The 19,447-nt window shown below is 47.3% G+C and overlaps 1 protein-coding gene across 1 annotated transcript in view; it reads right to left on the minus strand.

Annotated features, from left to right (window-relative positions):
* DNAH6 (dynein axonemal heavy chain 6) overlaps positions 1-19,447 on the minus strand; it is a 679,574-nt gene that overhangs the window by 279,820 nt on the left and 380,307 nt on the right. The window contains exons 46-47 of the mRNA XM_063919567.1: positions 16,088-16,319; positions 6,366-6,518 (exon numbers count right to left, since the gene is read on the minus strand). Of these exons, the coding sequence (XP_063775637.1) occupies positions 6,366-6,518; positions 16,088-16,319 (385 nt within the window). The remainder of the gene's footprint in view (positions 1-6,365; positions 6,519-16,087; positions 16,320-19,447) is intronic.

Raw genomic sequence — 19,447 nt, forward strand, 5'->3', positions numbered from 1 at the left:
ATTCTATATAAGGAGCCGCGCGTCGCCGCCATTTTCACTCGTGCTTTGGAGATGATAGCGAGAGGACGTGGCTGCATTCTCTCAGTTTCTGTGTTCAGTGTGCTGCGAATATCTGCTCAGTGTGCAGCAAATATCTGTGCTCAGTGTGCTTGCAAATATCTGTGCTCAGTGTGCTGAAAATATCTACGGTCTCTGGCTGAAAAACGCTCCATATCTGTGCTGCATTGTAGTATATAGTAGGAGGACAGTGCAGAATGTTGCTGTGACCACCAGTATATATATAGCAGTACGGTACAGTACTCCACTGCTCTACCTCTGTGTCATCAAGTATACTATGCATCCATACCTGTGCTGCATTTTAGTTGTGCGCAGTATATAGTAGGAGGGGACAGTGCAGAATGTTGCTGTGACCACCAGTATATATATAGCAGTACGGTACAGTAGTCCATTGCTCTACCTCTGTGTCGTCAAGTATACTACAAAAGTTCAGTAAAATGACCCAAAAATCTAAATTAAAAGCGTCTGATGAGAAGCGTAAACTTGCCAATATGCCATTTACGACACGGAGTGGCAAGGAACGGCTGAGGCCCTGGCCTATGTTTTTGGCTATTGGTTCAGATTCACATGAGGATGGAAGCACTCATCCTCTCGCTAGAAAACTGCAGTGCCACTCCTAGATGGGCCAGGTGTTTGTGTTGGCCACTTGGGTCGCTTAGCTTAGCCACACAGCTACCTTATTGCACCTCTTTTTTTCTTTGCATCATGTGCTGTTTGGGGACTATTTTTTAAATCTGCCGTCCTGTCTGACACTGCAGTGCCACTCCTAGATGGGCCAGGTGTTTGTGTCGGCCACTTGGGTCGCTTAGCTTAGTCACACAGCTACCTCATTGCACCTCTTTTTTTCTTTGCATCATGTGCTGTTTGGGGACTATTTTTTAAATCTGCCATCCTGTCTGACACTGCAGTGCCACTCCTAGATGGGCCAGGTGTTTGTGTCGGCCACTTGGGTCGCGTAGCTTAGCCATCCAGCGACCTCGGTGCAAATTTTAGGACTGAAAATAATATTGTGAGGTGTGAGGTGTCCAGAATAGACTGGAAATGAGTGGAAATTATGGTTATTGAGGTTAATAATACGATGGGATCAAAATGACTCCCGAATTCTATGATTTAAGCTGTTTTTGAGGGTTTTTTGTAAAAAAAACACCCGAATCCAAAACACACCCGTAACCGACCAAAAATTTTCAGGGAGGTTTTGCCAAAACGTGTACGAATCCAAAACACGGCCGTGGAACCGAATCCAAAACCAAAACACAAAACCCGAAAAATTTCCGGTGCACATCACTAGTTGTGATCATACAGGACAAACAGAGCCCCTGTTTTCCGTATACGAGCTGTTCTAGCAACATAGATTTTCAAAACTCTAACCACATCTAGAGACTTTGAATCAGTGAATGTGTCAGTAACTACTGGCACCACAATAGGTTGGTTTATGTGAAAAGCAGAAACCACCTTTGGAAGAAAATGTTGGCGAGTTTGCAACTCTGCCCTATCTTCATGGAAAATCAGGTAAGGGCTCTTGTGAGACAAGGCCCCTAATTCCGACACCCGCCTTGCGGATGCCAATGCCAAAAGCATCACCACTTTCCAAGTGAGAAACTTCAACTCTATCTTTTGTAGAGGCTCAAACCAATCCGAATGAAGGACCTGCAATACCACGTTAAGGTCCCATGGTGCCACTGGAGGCACGAATGGAGGCTGGATGTGCAGAACCCCTTTCACGAAGGTCTGAACCTCTGGAAAAGAGGCCAATTGTTTTTGGAAGAACACTGACAAGGCCGAAATCTGGACCTTGATTGATCCCAATTGTAGGCCCGTCTCCACACCATCCTGCAAAAAATGGAGAAAACGTCCTAAGTGAAACTCTTTCGTAGGAGCTTTCTTGGATTCACACCAAGACACATATTTTCTCCAAATACGGTGGTAATGTTTTGACGTTACTCCCTTTCTGGCCTGAATAAGGGTGGGGATGACCTCCTTAGGAATACCCTTCCTGGCTAGGATACGGCGCTCAACAGCCATGCTGTCAAACGTAGCCGCGGTAAGTCTTGGTGCACACAGGGCACCTGCTGAAGCAGGTCCTCCCGAGGAGGAAGACGCCGAGGATCTCCTATGAGTAACTGCTGAAGATCTGGGTACCAAGCCCTTGTTGGCCAGTCTGGGGCAATGAAGATTGCTCGAACCCTTGTCTTTCTTATGATCCTGAGTACTTTTGGGATCACGGAAGTGGAGGGAAAACATACACTGACGGAAACACCCACTGGTCACCAGTGCATCCACTGCTACTGCTTGAGGGTCTCTCGACTTGGAACAGTATCTCTGAAGCTTCTTGATGAGACGAGATGCCATCATGTCTATTTGAGGAACTCCCCAAAGACTTGTCACCTCTGCGAAGACTTCTTGGTGGAGGCCCCACTCTCCTGGATGGAGATCGATCGTGTCTGCTGAGAAAGTCTGCTTCCCAGTTGTCTACTCCCGGAATGAATATTGCCGACAGAGCTTGTAGATGTTTTTCTGCCCAGCGGAGGATTTTTGTCGCCTCTGCCATTGCCGTTCTGCTTTTCGTTCCGCCCTGCCTGTTTATGTATGCGACTGCTGTTACATTGTCCGCCTGGATCTGCACGGGACGGTCTTGAAGAAGATGTACCGCTTGTTGAAGGCCGTTGTAAATGGCTCTTAACTCCAGAACGTTTATGTGAAGGCAGGCTTCCTGTTGTGACCAACGTCCCTGGAAGTTTTCTCCCTGAGATACTGCTCCCCAGCCTCGGAGACTTGCATCCGTGGTTACTAGGACCCAGTCCTGAATCCCGAACCTGAGTCCCTCTAGCAGGTGAGAGCTGTGCAACCACCACAGGAGCGAAATCATGGTTTTTGAAGACAGGATTATCTTTCTGTGCATGTGTAGGTGTGACCCTGGCCACTTGTCCAACAGGTCCCACTGGAATACTCTGGCATGGAACCTGCCAAACTGTATGGCCTCGTAGGCCGCCACCATCTTCCCCAACAACCGAATGCACTGATGGATCGACACACTTGATGGTTTCAATATCTGTTTTACCATTTTCTGGATTTCCAGAGCCTTCTGTGTCCAGAATCATCCCGAGGAAAGACAACCTTGTCGTCGGTTCCAACTGTGACTTTGGGTAATTTATGATCCACCCGTGTTGTTGGAGTATTGACAGGGAGAGGGATATGTTTTGTAATAACTGCTCCCTGGATCTCGCCTTTATCAGGAGGTCGTCCAGATAAGGGATTATATTGACTCCTTTCTGACGAAGGAGGACCATCATCTCCGCCATCACCTTGGTGAATACCCTCGGCGCCGTGGAGAGACCGAAAGGTAACGTCTGGAATTGGTAATGGCAATCCTGAATCGTGAATCTCAGATAAGCCTGGTGAGGAGGATAAATGGGAACATGCAGGTAAGCATCCTTTATGTCCACCTACACTAAGTAGTCCCCCTCCTCCAGACTGGCAATCACCGCCCGAAGTGATTCCATCTTGAACTTGAACCTTTTCAGGAAGAAATTCAGATCTTTTAGATTTAGGATCAACGGTACCAGGACTATAACCTGGTCTTGACATAATTTTTGGATTGCCGCTGTTACTGCTACTCTCTCTGGCGGAGAAGCTGGCAAGGTCGATTTGAAAAATCAGCACGGGGGAACGTCTTGAAACTCTAGTTTGTAACCCTGGGATACTATTTGCAACACCCAGGGATCCAGGCCAGTCAGAATCCAATCCTGGCTGAAGAGTTTGAGACGTGCCCCCACCCGAGCGGCCTCCCGCAAGGGAGTTCCAGCGTCATGCTGGGGAATTGTCAGAATTAGGGGTAGACTTCTGCTCTTGGGAACCTGGAGCCGGTGTGGACTTCTTTCCCCTTCCCCTACCTGCAAAGAAGGGGGAACCTCTCGCCTTTTTGTATTTATTGGGCCGAAAGGACTGCATTTGCGGGTGATTTTTGCCAGTGCAGGCGCAGAGGGCAAAAATGTTGACTTACCTGCGGTAGCCGCCGAGACTAACGCATCCAGGCCATCGCCAAATAAGGCCTCACCTTTATATGGGAGAGCCTCCATATTTCTTTTGGAATCTGCATCCGCGTTCCACTGGCGAATCCATAACGCCCGCCTAGCCGATACTGCCATGGTAGCGACTTGTGAACTCAAGAGTCCAATATCCTTCATTGCTTCCAGCATGTAGGCGGCAGGGTCCTTGATATTCCCTAACTTAAGGAGTATCTCATCTTTATCAATCGTGTCAATTTCTGATGACACGCTTTCTGACCATTTTTCAATAGCGCGACTCACCCATGCGCAGGCAATAGTGGGCCTGAGCAGTGTACCATTGGTAACATAAATGGATTTCAATCTCGTTTCCATTTTGCGGTCTTCCGGCTGTTCAAGAGAAGACGTGCCAGGAGCAGGGAGAATTACCTTCTTTGTCAACCTGGAAAGTGCACTGTCTAACACAGGGGGTGACTCCCATTTTTTCCTGTCTTCAACCGGGAAAGGATAAGCTACGTGAATCCTTTTGGGAATACAATTTTTTTTATCAGGATTCACCCACATCCCTTCAAACAGAGCATTTAGTTCTTTGGATTTCTTTTCCTTACATAAATAAGCTTTCTCCTGAGGTACAGGAGTGCTTTCTGCAACCTCCAACACATCCCTTATAGCCACAATCATATATTGTATACTTTTTGCCAATTTATGATCTCTCTGGATTCACTATTGTCGACACAAGAATCAGAATCTGTGTCGGTATCAGTGTTTACAACATTTGCAAATGGTCTCTTATGTGACCCAGAGGGGCCGTCCGCATAAGGAATAACAGCATCCTGAAAAATCACATCTTCCACAGATTTTCTCCAGCATGCAGCCTTAGATTCAGACTTTTCTAATCTATGGTTAATCAGATGCATACGGTCACGTAGCTCTTTCACCCATGCAGGCTCTTGGTGTGCCGGTAGCGCCACCACATTACAACTCTGAGTCCCTAAAATGGCTTCCTCTGGGGAGGAACTCCCTGCCTCAGACATGCCTCACACGTGTACAGCACACTCACAGACACACTGGGACTTATTTTGGGGACAGACCCACAGTAAAATCTGTCAGAGGGACACAGGATAGGAGCAGCCAGTTCACAAACCCAGTGCCAGTATTGCCTGTGAACACAGTATGTCCACAGCCCAAAAGCGCTTTTAAATAGTAATATACACTATCAAATGCACCACAATCGCTTTGTGCCCCCCCTTTATAGCACCCTGTACTTGTCAGAAGTGGAGGAGAAGACCAGTGTGTTCTCTGCAGCCTGAGGAGAGAGAGAAAATGGTGCTGAGTAGTGTGCTGGCTGCCTGAGGAAGAAGCTCCACCCCTCAATATCCATGACAATATTTATACTGGCGGGGGTAGGGCTGTGCCAGCGGCATCTTATGCCCCCTTTTAGCCAGTTTGAGGTATTTTTCTTGCTGCCCACGGCGCCCCCTGCGCCCTACAGTGCCTTGGTGTGTGGGCAGCAATGGCGCGCTGCGCTCCCGCAAGCCGCGCCGCACCTCATCCGTCACTTACTTGATTGAAGATCATTCTTCTCATACTCACCTGTCTTCTGACTTCTGGCTCTGTGAGGGGGGTTACGGCGTGCTGTGGGAGTGAGAATCTAGACACGGCTAGCGTTCAGTTTCCTTCAGGAGCTAATGGTGTCCTGTCAGCCAGAAACTCTGAGGAAGTTGGTTCTGCTTCTGCCCCCTCAGTCCCACGAAGCAGGGAGTCTGATGCCAGCAGATCTCCCTGAAAATAAAAAACCTAACAAAAGTATTTTCAGAGAAACTCATTAGAGCTCCTCAGAGTGCATCCAGTTGACCTGGGCACATTTCTAAAACTGAGGTCTGGAGGAGGGGCATAGAGGGAGGAGCCAGTTCACACCCAATGAAAAGTATTTGGAGTGCCCATGTCTCCTGCGGATCCCGTCTATACCCCATGGTCTTGATGTCATCCCCAGCATCCTCTAGGACGCATGAGAAAAAATATATGAGCAGGTCTTTTAAACAAGCATTACAAACTATATCAAAGTGCACGCGAAGACTCCGTTGCCCCATATTCATGATTCATGTTTTATTTATTGTAGTGAGATTGATGCATCACACAAATGTTCTCATGCCAATTATGTTGCAACATTAAAAAGTATAGGAACCATGGATGAAAGTGTATGTATTTAAGGACTCTAAATACCTCCCTATGGTAAGTTAAGCCTGACATACATTTGTAATGATAGATAATACTAAAACATAATACATTTTCAAGCCAGTGTACCTCATCCCGGTTTCCTTCCTGAATGCCAGCTTCTTTGGCCTTTGGTCTAGTCGCTGCCAATACAAACTCCAACTCATCCTTCTCAAATAAGTTAGGAACCTCCCCAGAATTGAGCATGTTATTGATGTCTTCCAAGAACTCCTCCACAACAATCTAGAGGTTTTAGAAAGTGAAGTACCCTTTACGTTACTTAAAGCAATCCATATACTACCTTTAGAGCAACATTTTAGATTTACTGTATGCTACATTAAGGCCCTCTCAGAAATGTAAGAGCAACCAAAGTAAACCAGGTCATACTGTACATCCACTTTTTTTACATGTCAGAAATGATGTTACATACCTTTTACAATACAATGCTAGAAAATAAAGTACATAATTTATTAATCCAGTAAAACTAAGGACTTGGGATAACAGAATATATTACAAAATGCATGAAATATTCACAAAATGTCAAAACTGATTATGGGGTATATGCAATTCCGGGCGAATTGCGGCACTTTTTCGCCCGTTTTTAAATTCAACACAATTCGACCGGCGAATTCCGGCAGGTGGGTGCCGGAATTCGACATATTCAATAAAAAACTAATTCGACAGTCCCGCTGTCGAAAAATGGACGATTTGACGGATTTTGATTCGATTTTTAAAATTGTTTAAAAACGGAAAAAAACGGTAAAAAACCCGAAAAGAAATTGCGTGGGGTCCCCCATCCTAAGCATAACCAGCCTCGGGCTCTTTGAGCCGGTCCTGGTTGCCAAAATACGGGGGGGGGAAATGACAGGGGATCCCCCTTATTTTAACAACCAGCACCGGGCTCTGCGCCTGGTCCTGGTGCAAAAAATACGGGGGACAAAAAGAGTAGGGGTCCCCCGTATTTTTTGTACCAGCACCGGGCTCCACTAGCTGGACATATAATGCCACAGCCGGGGGTCACTTTTCTACAGCGCCCTGCGGCCGTGGCATTAAATACCCAACTAGTCACCACTGGCCGGGGTACCCTGGAGGAGTGGGGACCCCTTCAATCAAGGGGTCCCCCCCCAGCCACCCAAGGGCCAGGGGTGAAGCCCGAGGCTGTCCCCCCCATCCAAGGGCTGCGGATGGGGGGCTGATAGCCTTGTTGAAAATGTAAGAATATTGTTTTTTGCAGAAGAACTACAAGTCCCAGCAAGACTCCCCCGCAAGCCGATACTTGGAGAACCACAAGTACCAGCATGCGGGGGGAAACGGGCCCGCTGGTACCTGTAGTTCTACTGCAAAAAAAATACCCAAATAAAAACAGGACACAGACACCGTGAAAGTATAACTTTATTACATACATGCCGACACACATACTTACCTATGTTGACACGCCGACTCTGGCCTCGTCTCCAATGTCGACGTCCAGGGTACCTGAAAATAAAATTATACTCACCTGATCCAGTGTCCAGTTCTTTTATTATAATCCACGTACTTGGCAAAACAAAAAAACGCATTTACCCGAACCAGACGGACTGAAAGCGGTCCCATGTTTACACATGGGACCCCTTTCCCCGCACAGCAAAGGTCCTCTCCACGAAGGGAACTAGACGCTACGCGTCCAGTTTCCCTTCGTGGAGAGGACCTTTGCTGTGCGATGCGCGATGACGTCATCGCACACCGCACATCATTACAGTCTGTACAGGGGGCGTAAATGACCACGCCCCCTGTACGAAGCCACGCCCCCTAATGCCACCCGGGGCGCCAGAAACCCCGGAACCGGCCCTGGATGGGGGGGACAGCCTCGGGCTTCACCCCTGGCCCTTGGGTGTCTGGGGGGGGACCCCTTGATTGAAGGGGTCCCCACTCCTCCAGGACGCAGAGCCCGGTGCTGGTTGTTAAAATACGGGGGATCCCCTGTCATTTTCCCCCCCGTATTTTGGCAACCAGGACCGGCTCAAAGAGCCCGAGGCTGGTTATGCTTAGGAGGGGGGACCCCACGCATTTTTTTTTTCTGATTTTTACACCATTCCATTAAAAAAAAAAAATATTTTTAAAAATAAGATTTTACTTACCGATAAATCTATTTCTCGGAGTCCGTAGTGGATGCTGGGGTTCCTGAAAGGACCATGGGGAATAGCGGCTCCGCAGGAGACAGGGCACAAAAAGTAAAGCTTTTCCGATCAGGTGGTGTGCACTGGCTCCTCCCCCTATGACCCTCCTCCAGACTCCAGTTAGGTACTGTGCCCGGACGAGCGTACACAATAAGGGAGGATTTTGAATCCCGGGTAAGACTCATACCAGCCACACCAATCACACCGTACAACTTGTGATCTAAACCCAGTTAACAGTATGATAACAGCGGAGCCTCTGAAAGATGGCTTCCTTTAACAATAACCCGAATTAGTTAACAATAACTATGTACAACTTATGCAGATAATCCGCACTTGGGATGGGCGCCCAGCATCCACTACGGACTCCGAGAAATAGATTTATCGGTAAGTAAAATCTTATTTTCTCTATCGTCCTAGTGGATGCTGGGGTTCCTGAAAGGACCATGGGGATTATACCAAAGCTCCCAAACGGGCGGGAGAGTGCGGATGACTCTGCAGCACCGAATGAGAGAACTCCAGGTCCTCCTTAGCCAGAGTATCAAATTTGTAAAATTTTACAAACGTGTTCTCCCCTGACCACGTAGCTGCTCGGCAAAGTTGTAATGCCGAGACCCCTCGGGCAGCCGCCCAAGATGAGCCCACCTTCCTTGTGGAGTGGGCCTTTACAGATTTAGGCTGTGGCAAGCCTGCCACAGAATGTGCAAGTTGGATTGTGCTACAGATCCAACGAGCAATCGTCTGCTTAGACGCAGGAGCACCCATCTTGTTGGGTGCATACAATATAAACAACGAGTCAGATTTTCTGACTCCAGCTGTCCTTGCAATATATATTTTTAATGCTCTGACAACGTCCAGTAACTTGGAGTCCTCCAAGTCACTTGTAGCCGCAGGCACTACAATAGGCTGGTTCAGATGAAATGCTGACACCACCTTAGGGAGAAAATGCGGACGAGTTCGCAGTTCTGCCCTGTCCGAATGGAAAATCAGATATGGGCTTTTGTAAGATAAAGCTGCCAATTCTGACACTCTCCTGGCAGAAGCCAGGGCTAGAAGCATGGTCACTTTCCATGTGAGATATTTCAAATCCACCTTTTTTAGTGGTTCAAACCAATGAGATTTTAGGAAGTCCAAAACCACATTTAGATCCCACGGTGCCACTGGAGGCACCACAGGAGGCTGTATATGCAGCACTCCCTTAACAAAGGTCTGGACTTCAGGGACTGAAGCCAATTCTTTTTGAAAGAAAATCGACAGGGCCGAAATTTGAACCTTAATAGATCCCAATTTGAGACCCATTGACAATCCTGATTGCAGGAAATGTAGGAATCGACCCAGTTGAAATTCCTCCGTCGGAGCACTCCGATCTTCGCACCACGCAACATATTTTCGCCAAATTCGGTGATAATGTTGCACGGTTACTTCCTTCCTTGCTTTAATCAAAGTAGGAATGACTTCTTCCGGCATGCCTCTTTCCTTTAGGATCCGGCGTTCAACCGCCATGCCGTCAAACGCAGCCGCGGTAAGTCTTGAAACAGACAGGGACCCTGCTGAAGCAAGTCCCTCCTTAGAGGTAGAGGCCACGGATCTTCCGTGATCATCTCTTGAAGTTCCGGGTACCAAGTCCTCCTTGGCCAATCCGGAACCACTAGTATCGTTCTTACGCCTCTTTGCCGTATAATTCTCAATACTTTTGGTATGAGAGGCAGAGGAGGAAACACATACACCGACTGGTACACCCAAGGCGTTACCAGCGCGTCCACAGCTATTGCCTGCGGATCTCTTGACCTGGCGCAATACCTGTCCAGTTTTTTGTTGAGGCGAGACGCCATCATGTCCACCATTGGTCTTTCCCAACGGGTTACCAGCATGTGGAAGACTTCTGGATGAAGTCCCCACTCTCCCGGGTGAAGATCGTGTCTGCTGAGGAAGTCTGCTTCCCAGTTGTCCACTCCCGGGATGAACACTGCTGACAGTGCTATCACATGATTCTCTGCCCAGCGAAGAATCCTTGCAGCTTCTGCCATTGCCCTCCTGCTTCTTGTGCCGCCCTGTCTGTTCACATGGGCGACTGCCGTGATGTTGTCCGACTGGATCAATACCGGTTTTCCCTGAAGCAGAGGTTCTGCCTGGTTTAGAGCATTGTATATTGCTCTTAGTTCCAGAATGTTTATGTGAAGAGACGTTTCCAGGCTCGTCCATACTCCCTGGAAGTTTCTTCCTTGTGTGACTGCTCCCCAGCCTCTCAGGCTGGCGTCCGTGGTCACCAGGATCCAATCCTGTATGCCGAATCTGCGGCCCTCCAATAGATGAGCACTCTGCAACCACCACAGAAGAGACACCCTTGTCCTTGGAGACAGGGTTATCCGTAGGTGCATCTGAAGATGCGACCCTGACCATTTGTCCAACAGATCCCTTTGGAAAATTCTTGCGTGGAATCTGCCGAATGGAATCGCTTCGTAAGAAGCCACCATTTTTCCCAGGACTCTTGTGCATTGATGTACAGACACCTTTCCTGGTTTTAGGAGGTTCCTGACAAGCTCGGATAACTCCTTGGCTTTTTCCTCCGGGAGAAAAACCTTTTTCTGAACCGTGTCCAGAATCATCCCTAGGAACAGCAGACGAGTTGTCGGCATTAACTGGGATTTTGGAATATTCAGAATCCACCCGTGCTGTTTTAGCACTTCTTGAGACAGTGCTAATCCCATCTCTAGCTGTTCTCTGGACCTCGCCCTTATTAGGAGATCGTCCAAGTATGGGATAATTAATACGCCTTTTCTTCGAAGAAGAATCATCATCTCGGCCATTACCTTTGTAAAGATCCGAGGTGCCGTGGACAATCCGAACGGCAGCGTCTGAAACTGATAGTGACAGTTTTGTACAACGAACCTGAGGTACCCCTGGTGTGAGGGGTAAATTGGAACGTGGAGATACGCATCCTTGATGTCCAAGGATACCATAAAGTTCCCCTCTTCCAGGTTCGCTATCACTGCTCTGAGTGACTCCATTTTGAACTTGAACTTCTTTATGTACAGGTTCAAGGACTTCAGATTTAGAATAGGCCTTACCGAGCCATCCGGCTTCGGTACCACAAAAAGAGTGGAATAATACCCCTTCCCTTGTTGCAGAAGAGGTACCTTGACTATCACCTGCTGAGAGTACAGCTTGTGAATGGCTTCCAACACCGTCTCCCTTTCGGAGGGGGACGTTGGTAAAGCAGACCTCAGGAAACGGCGAGGTGGATCTGTCTCTAATTCCAACCTGTATCCCTGAGATATTATCTGCAGGATCCAGGGATCTACTTGCGAGTGAGCCCACTGCGCGCTGTAATTTTTGAGACGACCGCCCACCGTCCCCGAGTCCGCTTGAGAAGCCCCAGCGTCATGCTGAGGCTTTTGTAGAAGCCGGGGAGGGCTTCTGATCCTGGGAAGGAGCTGCGTGTTGCTGTCTCTTCCCTCGACCTTTGCCTCGTGGCAAATATGAATAGCCCTTTGCTCTCTTATTTTTAAAGGAACGAAAGGGCTGCGGTTGAAAAGTCGGTGCCTTTTTCTGTTGGGGAGTGACTTGAGGTAGAAAGGTGGATTTCCCGGCTGTAGCCGTGGCCACCAAATCTGATAGACCGACTCCAAATAACTCCTCCCCCTTATACGGCAAAACTTCCATATGCCGTTTTGAATCCGCATCGCCTGTCCACTGTCGCGTCCATAAAGCTCTTCTGGCCGAAATGGACATAGCACTTACCCGTGATGCCAGTGTGCATATATCCCTCTGTGCATCACGCATATAAAGAAATGCATCCTTTATTTGTTCTAACGACAGTAGAATATTGTCCCTGTCCAGGGTATCAATATTTTCAATCAGGGATTCTGACCAAACTACCCCCGCACTGCCCATCCAGGCAGTTGCTACAGCTGGTCGTAGTATAACACCTGCATGTGTGTATATACTTTTTTGGATATTTTCCATCCTCCTATCTGATGGATCTTTAAGTGCGGCCGTCTCAGGAGAGGGTAACGCCACTTGTTTAGATAAGCGTGTTAGCGCCTTGTCCACCCTAGGAGGTGTTTCCCAGCGCTCCCTAACCTCTGGCGGGAAAGGGTATAATGCCAATAATTTCTTTGAAATTATCAGCTTTTTATCAGGGGCAACCCACGCTTCATTACACACGTCATTTAGTTCTTCTGATTCAGGAAAAACTATAGGTAGTTTTTTCATACCCCACATAATACCCTGTTTAGTGGTACCTGTAGTATCAGCTAAATGTAACGCCTCCTTCATTGCCAAAATCATATAACGTGTGGCCCTACTGGAAAATACGGTTGATTCGTCACCGTCACCACTGGAGTCATCGCCTGTGTCTGGGTCTGTGTCGACCGACTGAGGCAAAGGGCGTTTCACAGCCCCTGACGGTGTTTGAGTCGCCTGGACAGGCACTAATTGATTGTCCGGCCGTCTCATGTCGTCAAACGACTGCTTTAGCGTGTTGACACTATCCCGTAGTTCCATAAATAAAGGCATCCATTCTGGTGTCGACCCCCTAGGAGGTGACATCCCCATATTTGGCAATTGCTCCGCCTCCACACCAAAATCGTCCTCATACATGTCGACACACACGTACCGACACACAGCAGACACACAGGGAATGCTCCTAATGAAGACAGGACCCACTAGCCCTTTGGGGAGACAGAGGGAGAGTTTGCCAGCACACACCAAAAGCGCTATATATATATCAGGGATAGCCTTATAATAAGTGCTCCCCTATAGCTGCTTTGTTATATAAAAATATCGCCATAAATTTGCCCCCCCTCTCTGTTTTACCCTGTTTCTGTAGTGCAGTGCAGGGGAGAGACCTGGGAGCCGTCCTGACCAGCGGAGCTGTGAGAGGAAATGGCGCCGTGTGCTGAGGAGATAGGCCCCGCCCCTTTTCCGGCGGGCTCGTCTCCCGCTATTTTGAGAAATCAGGCAGGGGTTAAATATCTCCATATAGCCTCTAGGGCTATATGTGAGGTATTTTTAGCCTTTATAGGTACTCATTTTGCCTCCCAGGGCGCCCCCCTCCCAGCGCCCTGCACCCTCAGTGACTGCCGTGTGAAGTGTGCTGAGAGGAAAATGGCGCACAGCTGCAGTGCTGTGCGCTACCTTTAGAAGACTGCAGGAGTCTTCAGCCGCCGATTCTGGACCTCTTCTGTCTTCAGCATCTGCAAGGGGGCCGGCGGCGCGGCTCCGGTGACCATCCAGGCTGTACCTGTGATCGTCCCTCTGGAGCTTGATGTCCAGTAGCCAAGAAGCCAATCCATCCTGCACGCAGGTGAGTTGACTCCTTCTCCCCTCAGTCCCTCGCTGCAGTGATCCTGTTGCCAGCAGGAATCACTGTAACATAAAAAACCTAGCTAAACTTTCTCTAAGCAGCTCTTTAGGAGAGCCACCTAGATTGCACCCTTCTCGGCCGGGCACAAAAATCTAACTGGAGTCTGGAGGAGGGTCATAGGGGGAGGAGCCAGTGCACACCACCTGATCGGAAAAGCTTTACTTTTTGTGCCCTGTCTCCTGCGGAGCCGCTATTCCCCATGGTCCTTTCAGGAACCCCAGCATCCACTAGGACGATAGAGAAAATATATAAATAATACTTGTGCCTCCTAAATAGACACACCAAGTACCTAATCCCTTCTAATATAAATAGATATGCTATTACCAATAAAAAAAAACACAAAAAAAACATGTTTTTAAAAATTTTTATTAGATTCCGCCAGCAAAGTGTGGCGGATTGAAAATGACGAATTTACTGTCTAAAAGCACTGTTGTCGAATTTACAATCTTCAATTGAATATACTTTTGTCGAAATGCCGCATTTGTACCATTGCAGAAATGTCGAATTTGACAAATGTCGAATTTCAAAAAGTCGAATTTGGGCCGTTTTTTGGGCGAAAAGTACTGTATTGCATTGTCGAATTTTTTTTTGGGCGAAAATGTCCCATTTTTCGACATTTTCGGGAATTCGACCGCAATTGCATATACCCCTATGTCTACAACATTTATATCAAAGACTACCAAAATATATTTCTCATGTGTAAATAGTTCACATTGCAAGTTATCTATTTAAATGTTTAGGTTTTCTAAAGGTTGCAACCGTGACAGCTAGTGATAGAAGAATTTATATATTAGTCACTAGTTGCCTGAGTAGGATCAGTATAAAATACTGTCAGTATACAGACGTGTATACACATTTTGGAGAGAAAAGTAAATAAACTTTAATAGCAGCACTAAAGTTTTTCTCTTCTCTCCAAAATGTGTGTGTGTGTATAGATATATATATATATATATATATATATATATATATTTAATCAACAAGCAGCAACTGCATATGGATGTTATGTTGAGATATCTGGTTTGTCAACATAAACTATAGTGCCACTTATATTCCCTGTATAATCACTTACTACTTAAATTCTGGTGCGGGAGTATCCATGATCCTAAAGTATACAGACGTGTGTCAGATATACAGGTGTCAGTATACAGACAATGGCATCCCGGCCATCAGTATCCTGGCACAGAGTCCACCTGCGGGCTTGCTGCGCTGGTCACGCTGTGGGCTCAGTGGCTTGTGGCACTCACCACAGGTTCTATTTCCACTTTATGGGTGTCGTGGACACCCACGAGCGGGAATAGCCCCTGTGAGCCGGGATTCTGGCTAGCGGCATTGTCAGCAGTCAGTATTCCGCGTCGGTATCCTGGCCACTGGGATCCCGACTGGTGGCAATTTAACTGCATCCTGCCTCGGTCTGCAGGGCATCAGTATCATGAGAGCCCCAAGGACTAAACAGGTAAGAACAACATGGCATATGAACCAACTTTTCTAGGGAAATTCAGAAATTAAAGTACAGGAACATTTCTAAATGTATCATGTTAAGACATGTTTCATACTACTGTACTTTCTATACTTAAGTGATATAATCTATTATAGTTTTGTTCTGATTTTCCGAATCTCGGGGGTAATTTTGAGATGATCGCAGCAGCAAGTTTGTTAGCAATTGGGCAAAACCATGTGCACTGCAGGGGGGGGCAGATATAACATTTGCAGAGAGAGTTAGATTTGGGTGGGTTAGTTTGTTTCTGTACAGGGTAAATACTGGCTGCTTTATTTTTACACTGCAATTTAGATTTCAGTTTGAATACACCACACCCAAATCTAACTCTCTCTGCACATGTTGGGGGAGATTCAAATGTTTGAAAAGTCGGTTGGTTGTCTGTGTTTCCCTGTCTATTAGATAGGAAAAAACAGACTCCCAACTGACTTTTCAAACATCTCCCCCGTTATATCTGCCCCCTCCTGTAGTGCACATGGTTTTGCCCAACTGCTAACAAATTTGCTGCTGCGATCAACTCAGAATTAGGCCCATCATGTAACAGACCCTTGCTGTAAAACATAAACAACTCTAGGCCTGATTCACAGGTGGGCGCAGTCCAGTTTGCTGCCGCATCTGCCTTCTCTATCCTGAAGTGCCTGCAGACTGTCAATTGGGCTGCTGCTAAATGCACACTGCTGACTGGAGTCGCACCACCACTGTGGCACATGCACTGAAAAAAAAAAGGTAAATTGTGACCGAATCGGGACTGCGTCCTGGTCTGAATCTGACCCTCTATCTGGTTACCTATGATTACCTGTGTGTCAGTAAAGAGAAAAACCATGTCCTTATCTTCCACCCCTGCCATTTTGTATAGTTTCCTTAGATCTTCATGGAAAGTGTCATAATTGTACCCTCGGCTAAGCTCTATTTGGAAACACTTGTAACCACAGATATGAGCAGCAAGTCTGGTGAGGGACTGTTTGCCTGTTCCACCAACACCGACCAGAAGAGCATTTCCTCTTTCCTGACGAATCATTCGAGCAATCCTAAAAATAATAGACAGCTCATTTTAGGCCAGTCCATACAAAGGCATACAACAGAAGATGTACAATTATTAATTTTCAATATACTGTTATGGTAATAGATGTAAATCAGTGGTGGCTGCTGCCCGTGGGCTGCAGCGCACACCACACATTGTATGGTAGGGCTTAGCACATACTTACAAACATACTTGTAATGTATCTAATATATATGCTGACTGCTTTACCTTCAGGATCAGCAGTGCCGATGTGTTTCACTTTCAATGAGCTGCCGCCGCACGGCACGCTGCTTGCCTATCTTGTATAATCCCTCCACCCAGACTGAGAAACTAGCCAATGAGATTCTGATGGTGGACTTCGATGGAGAAGTGAAGCAGAACGTTGGTCCCGGATGCAGCAGCCGTGAAACGCACACCACTGCTTCTACCGGAGGGAAGCCATCCAGCACATACTGTATATTACATACAACATTGCATGTATGTTTATATGTGCTAACTGCCCCCACCCCCATGCAATGTGTGGTGTATGTTGCAGCCCATGGGAAGCAGCCGCCACTGATGTTAATGAATATTTAGAAATGTAACAAAACTGTGATCACAGTGATAAAGAGCAATATTGTGGCCACAGAAACAATTTCCCTATGAACCTTTTAAGACAGACTTTTGAACTGTACAAAGTAATGCTCATAAAACTTAGGGGGTCATTCCGACCTGTTCGCATGCTGCCGTTTTTCGCAGCACAGCGATCAGGTCACTGCTTCGCATGCGCATGCGCAGGCGCGTCGTACGGGTACAAAGCGGATTGTTGCTGAGCGATGGAGTTAACGAAGAATCCATTTGAAGGCGTTTATGGGTGTCAACTGACAGAATTTTCAGAATTTTCTATATTTCTGCTGAAATTTGGCCTAAAACCACCACAGATTATGACACAAGTCCTAAAAATAAAGATAACCAAATCAAACAAATGAGACAAAAAAAATTAGACATGGTCATTTTTTTTATTTAGGAAAATTATCAAATATCACATACTGTATCTGCGAGTGGCAAAAGTATGTGAAGCTTTAGGCTTAGCAAATATTTTGAAGGTGAGTAAAGTATTGTCAATTTATGGGATGACAGTCAGGAAAGAGTGGACAGCCTGTCTTTTTAAAAGAACAGAGATCTATCAATGTCTGATGCTTACAACACGTTTGTGGAAGTGTATGCCACGAACAAAGGAGATTTCTGAGGACCTCAGTAGAAGAGTTGCTGATGCTCATCAGGCTGGAAAAATTCCAGATCATTATTACCCTCTCCAGGAGCGGCCGACCAACAAAGATCAAGCCAAGAGCAAGGCATCTAATAGTTTGCAAGATCACAAAGGAACCCAAGGTAACCTTTAATTAACTGAAGGTCATTCTCACATTAGCTAATGTTAATGTTCATGAGTCTCCATCAGTAGGACACTGAACAATGGAGTGCATGGCAGGACTGCATGGAGAAAGCCGCTGGCCTGCAAAAAGAACATTGCTGCCTGTCTGCAGTTTGCTAAAAATCACTTGGACAAGCCAGAAGGCTACTGGAACAATGTTTTGAGGACAGATGAGTCCAAAATAGAGCTTTTTTGTTTAAATGAGAAGCGCTATGTTTGGAAAAAGGAGAACACTGCATACCATCTGTAAAACCTCATGCCATCTGTGAAACACGGTTGTGGTGGTATCAAGGTTTGGGCCAGTGAATTCTGAATTATACCAGAATATTCTGAAGGAAAATGTCAGGACATCTGTCCATGAGCTACATCTCCAGAGAACATGGGTCATGCAGCAAGACAATGACCCAAAGCACACATGACATTCGACCAAAGAATGGTTAGCCCCCTGCTGGACTTCCCCACCGAGTACTATGGAGACTATTACAAAAGGATTTTTGGTAAATCCAACCTGTGCTCCCTGCCCTGGTGGATATAGTGGGGTCCCCTGTACGGCCACAGTATCCACGCCAGCGGCGCAGTCCATCTCCTGGGACCGCAACCAGATCGCGATTTACCGGCGGGTCCCACCTGGAGGATCCTCTTACCTCCTCCTTGTCATGCAGCCACGCGATCCAGGAGAGCAGCAGCGGTGGTGTGCCTAGAAACCGGTGCATCCCCACTGTAAGTACCCGGGAACCAGGCTGCGGTAGTATGCAGCGCCGCTGAGGGAGGTGATGGAGCCGCAGCACAGCATGTCAGAATGACATAAAAAGTGCTGCGGCCCTTGAAGTCTTCTTAAAAAGCTCTTTTCAGTGCTGGCTAGTGCAGCCCCCCCTGTTAGTGACCAAATTACAAACTGGGCTCCAGGGCCTGGAGGCGGGGCTATAGAGGAGGAGGTGCAGTGCATCCTGGGAACAGTCAAAGCTTTAGCCTGTTGGTGCCTCGGATTAAGATGCAACTCTACACCCTGATGATATTCCCTGTGGAATACCAGTGTACCCCGCTGCAGAAATGTAAAGTTTTGGAATGGCCAAGTCCAAGTCCTGACCTTAATCCAATCAAAATGCTGAGAAAGGACATGAAGCAGTTCATGGGAGGAAACTGTTACAAACTCTGCCATTTGTTATTTTCTGTCCTGCATTACCTCTGGGCTGCCAGGGGTGCTGCTGTTATGTTCTGGACTGCAGTACCTCTGGGTTGCCAGGGGTGCTGCTGTTATGTTCTGGCCTTCAGTACCTTTGGGCTGCCAGGGGTGATGCTGTTATACTCTGCCCTGAAGTACCTCTGGGCTACCAGGGGTGCTACTGTTATGTTCTTTCCTGCAGTACCTCTGGGTGGCCAGAGGCACTGTTGTCTGAGAGCAGTCCCAGCTGGTGTAATCAACTGGAACAGGATGCTCTCATAATTATCATTCTCCAGCTGCAGCACATTCTGTGTTAGGAGGCTTGCCCTTGTGTGCTGTAGTGATTGGCTTTGCTGACTTTAAATGTGTGTTAGCCCTGAAGCTCAGGGCCAGTGATAGCCAGTTATCCAGTGTCCGTTTGCCAGTACAGTTCCCAGTACCTGCCAGTCTTGTCTGTAATCTTGCCTCAGGGCCATAACTAGCTATGGGCGAGAGGTGCTTTGCACACTCCACTGGCACCCGCCGGGCCACGCTGCACTACCGCCAGTTAGCTGCAGTGCTG

The sequence above is a fragment of the Pseudophryne corroboree genome, chromosome 1, assembly GCF_028390025.1.
Source record: "Pseudophryne corroboree isolate aPseCor3 chromosome 1, aPseCor3.hap2, whole genome shotgun sequence".
NCBI classification, from domain to species: Eukaryota; Metazoa; Chordata; class Amphibia; order Anura; family Myobatrachidae; genus Pseudophryne; species Pseudophryne corroboree.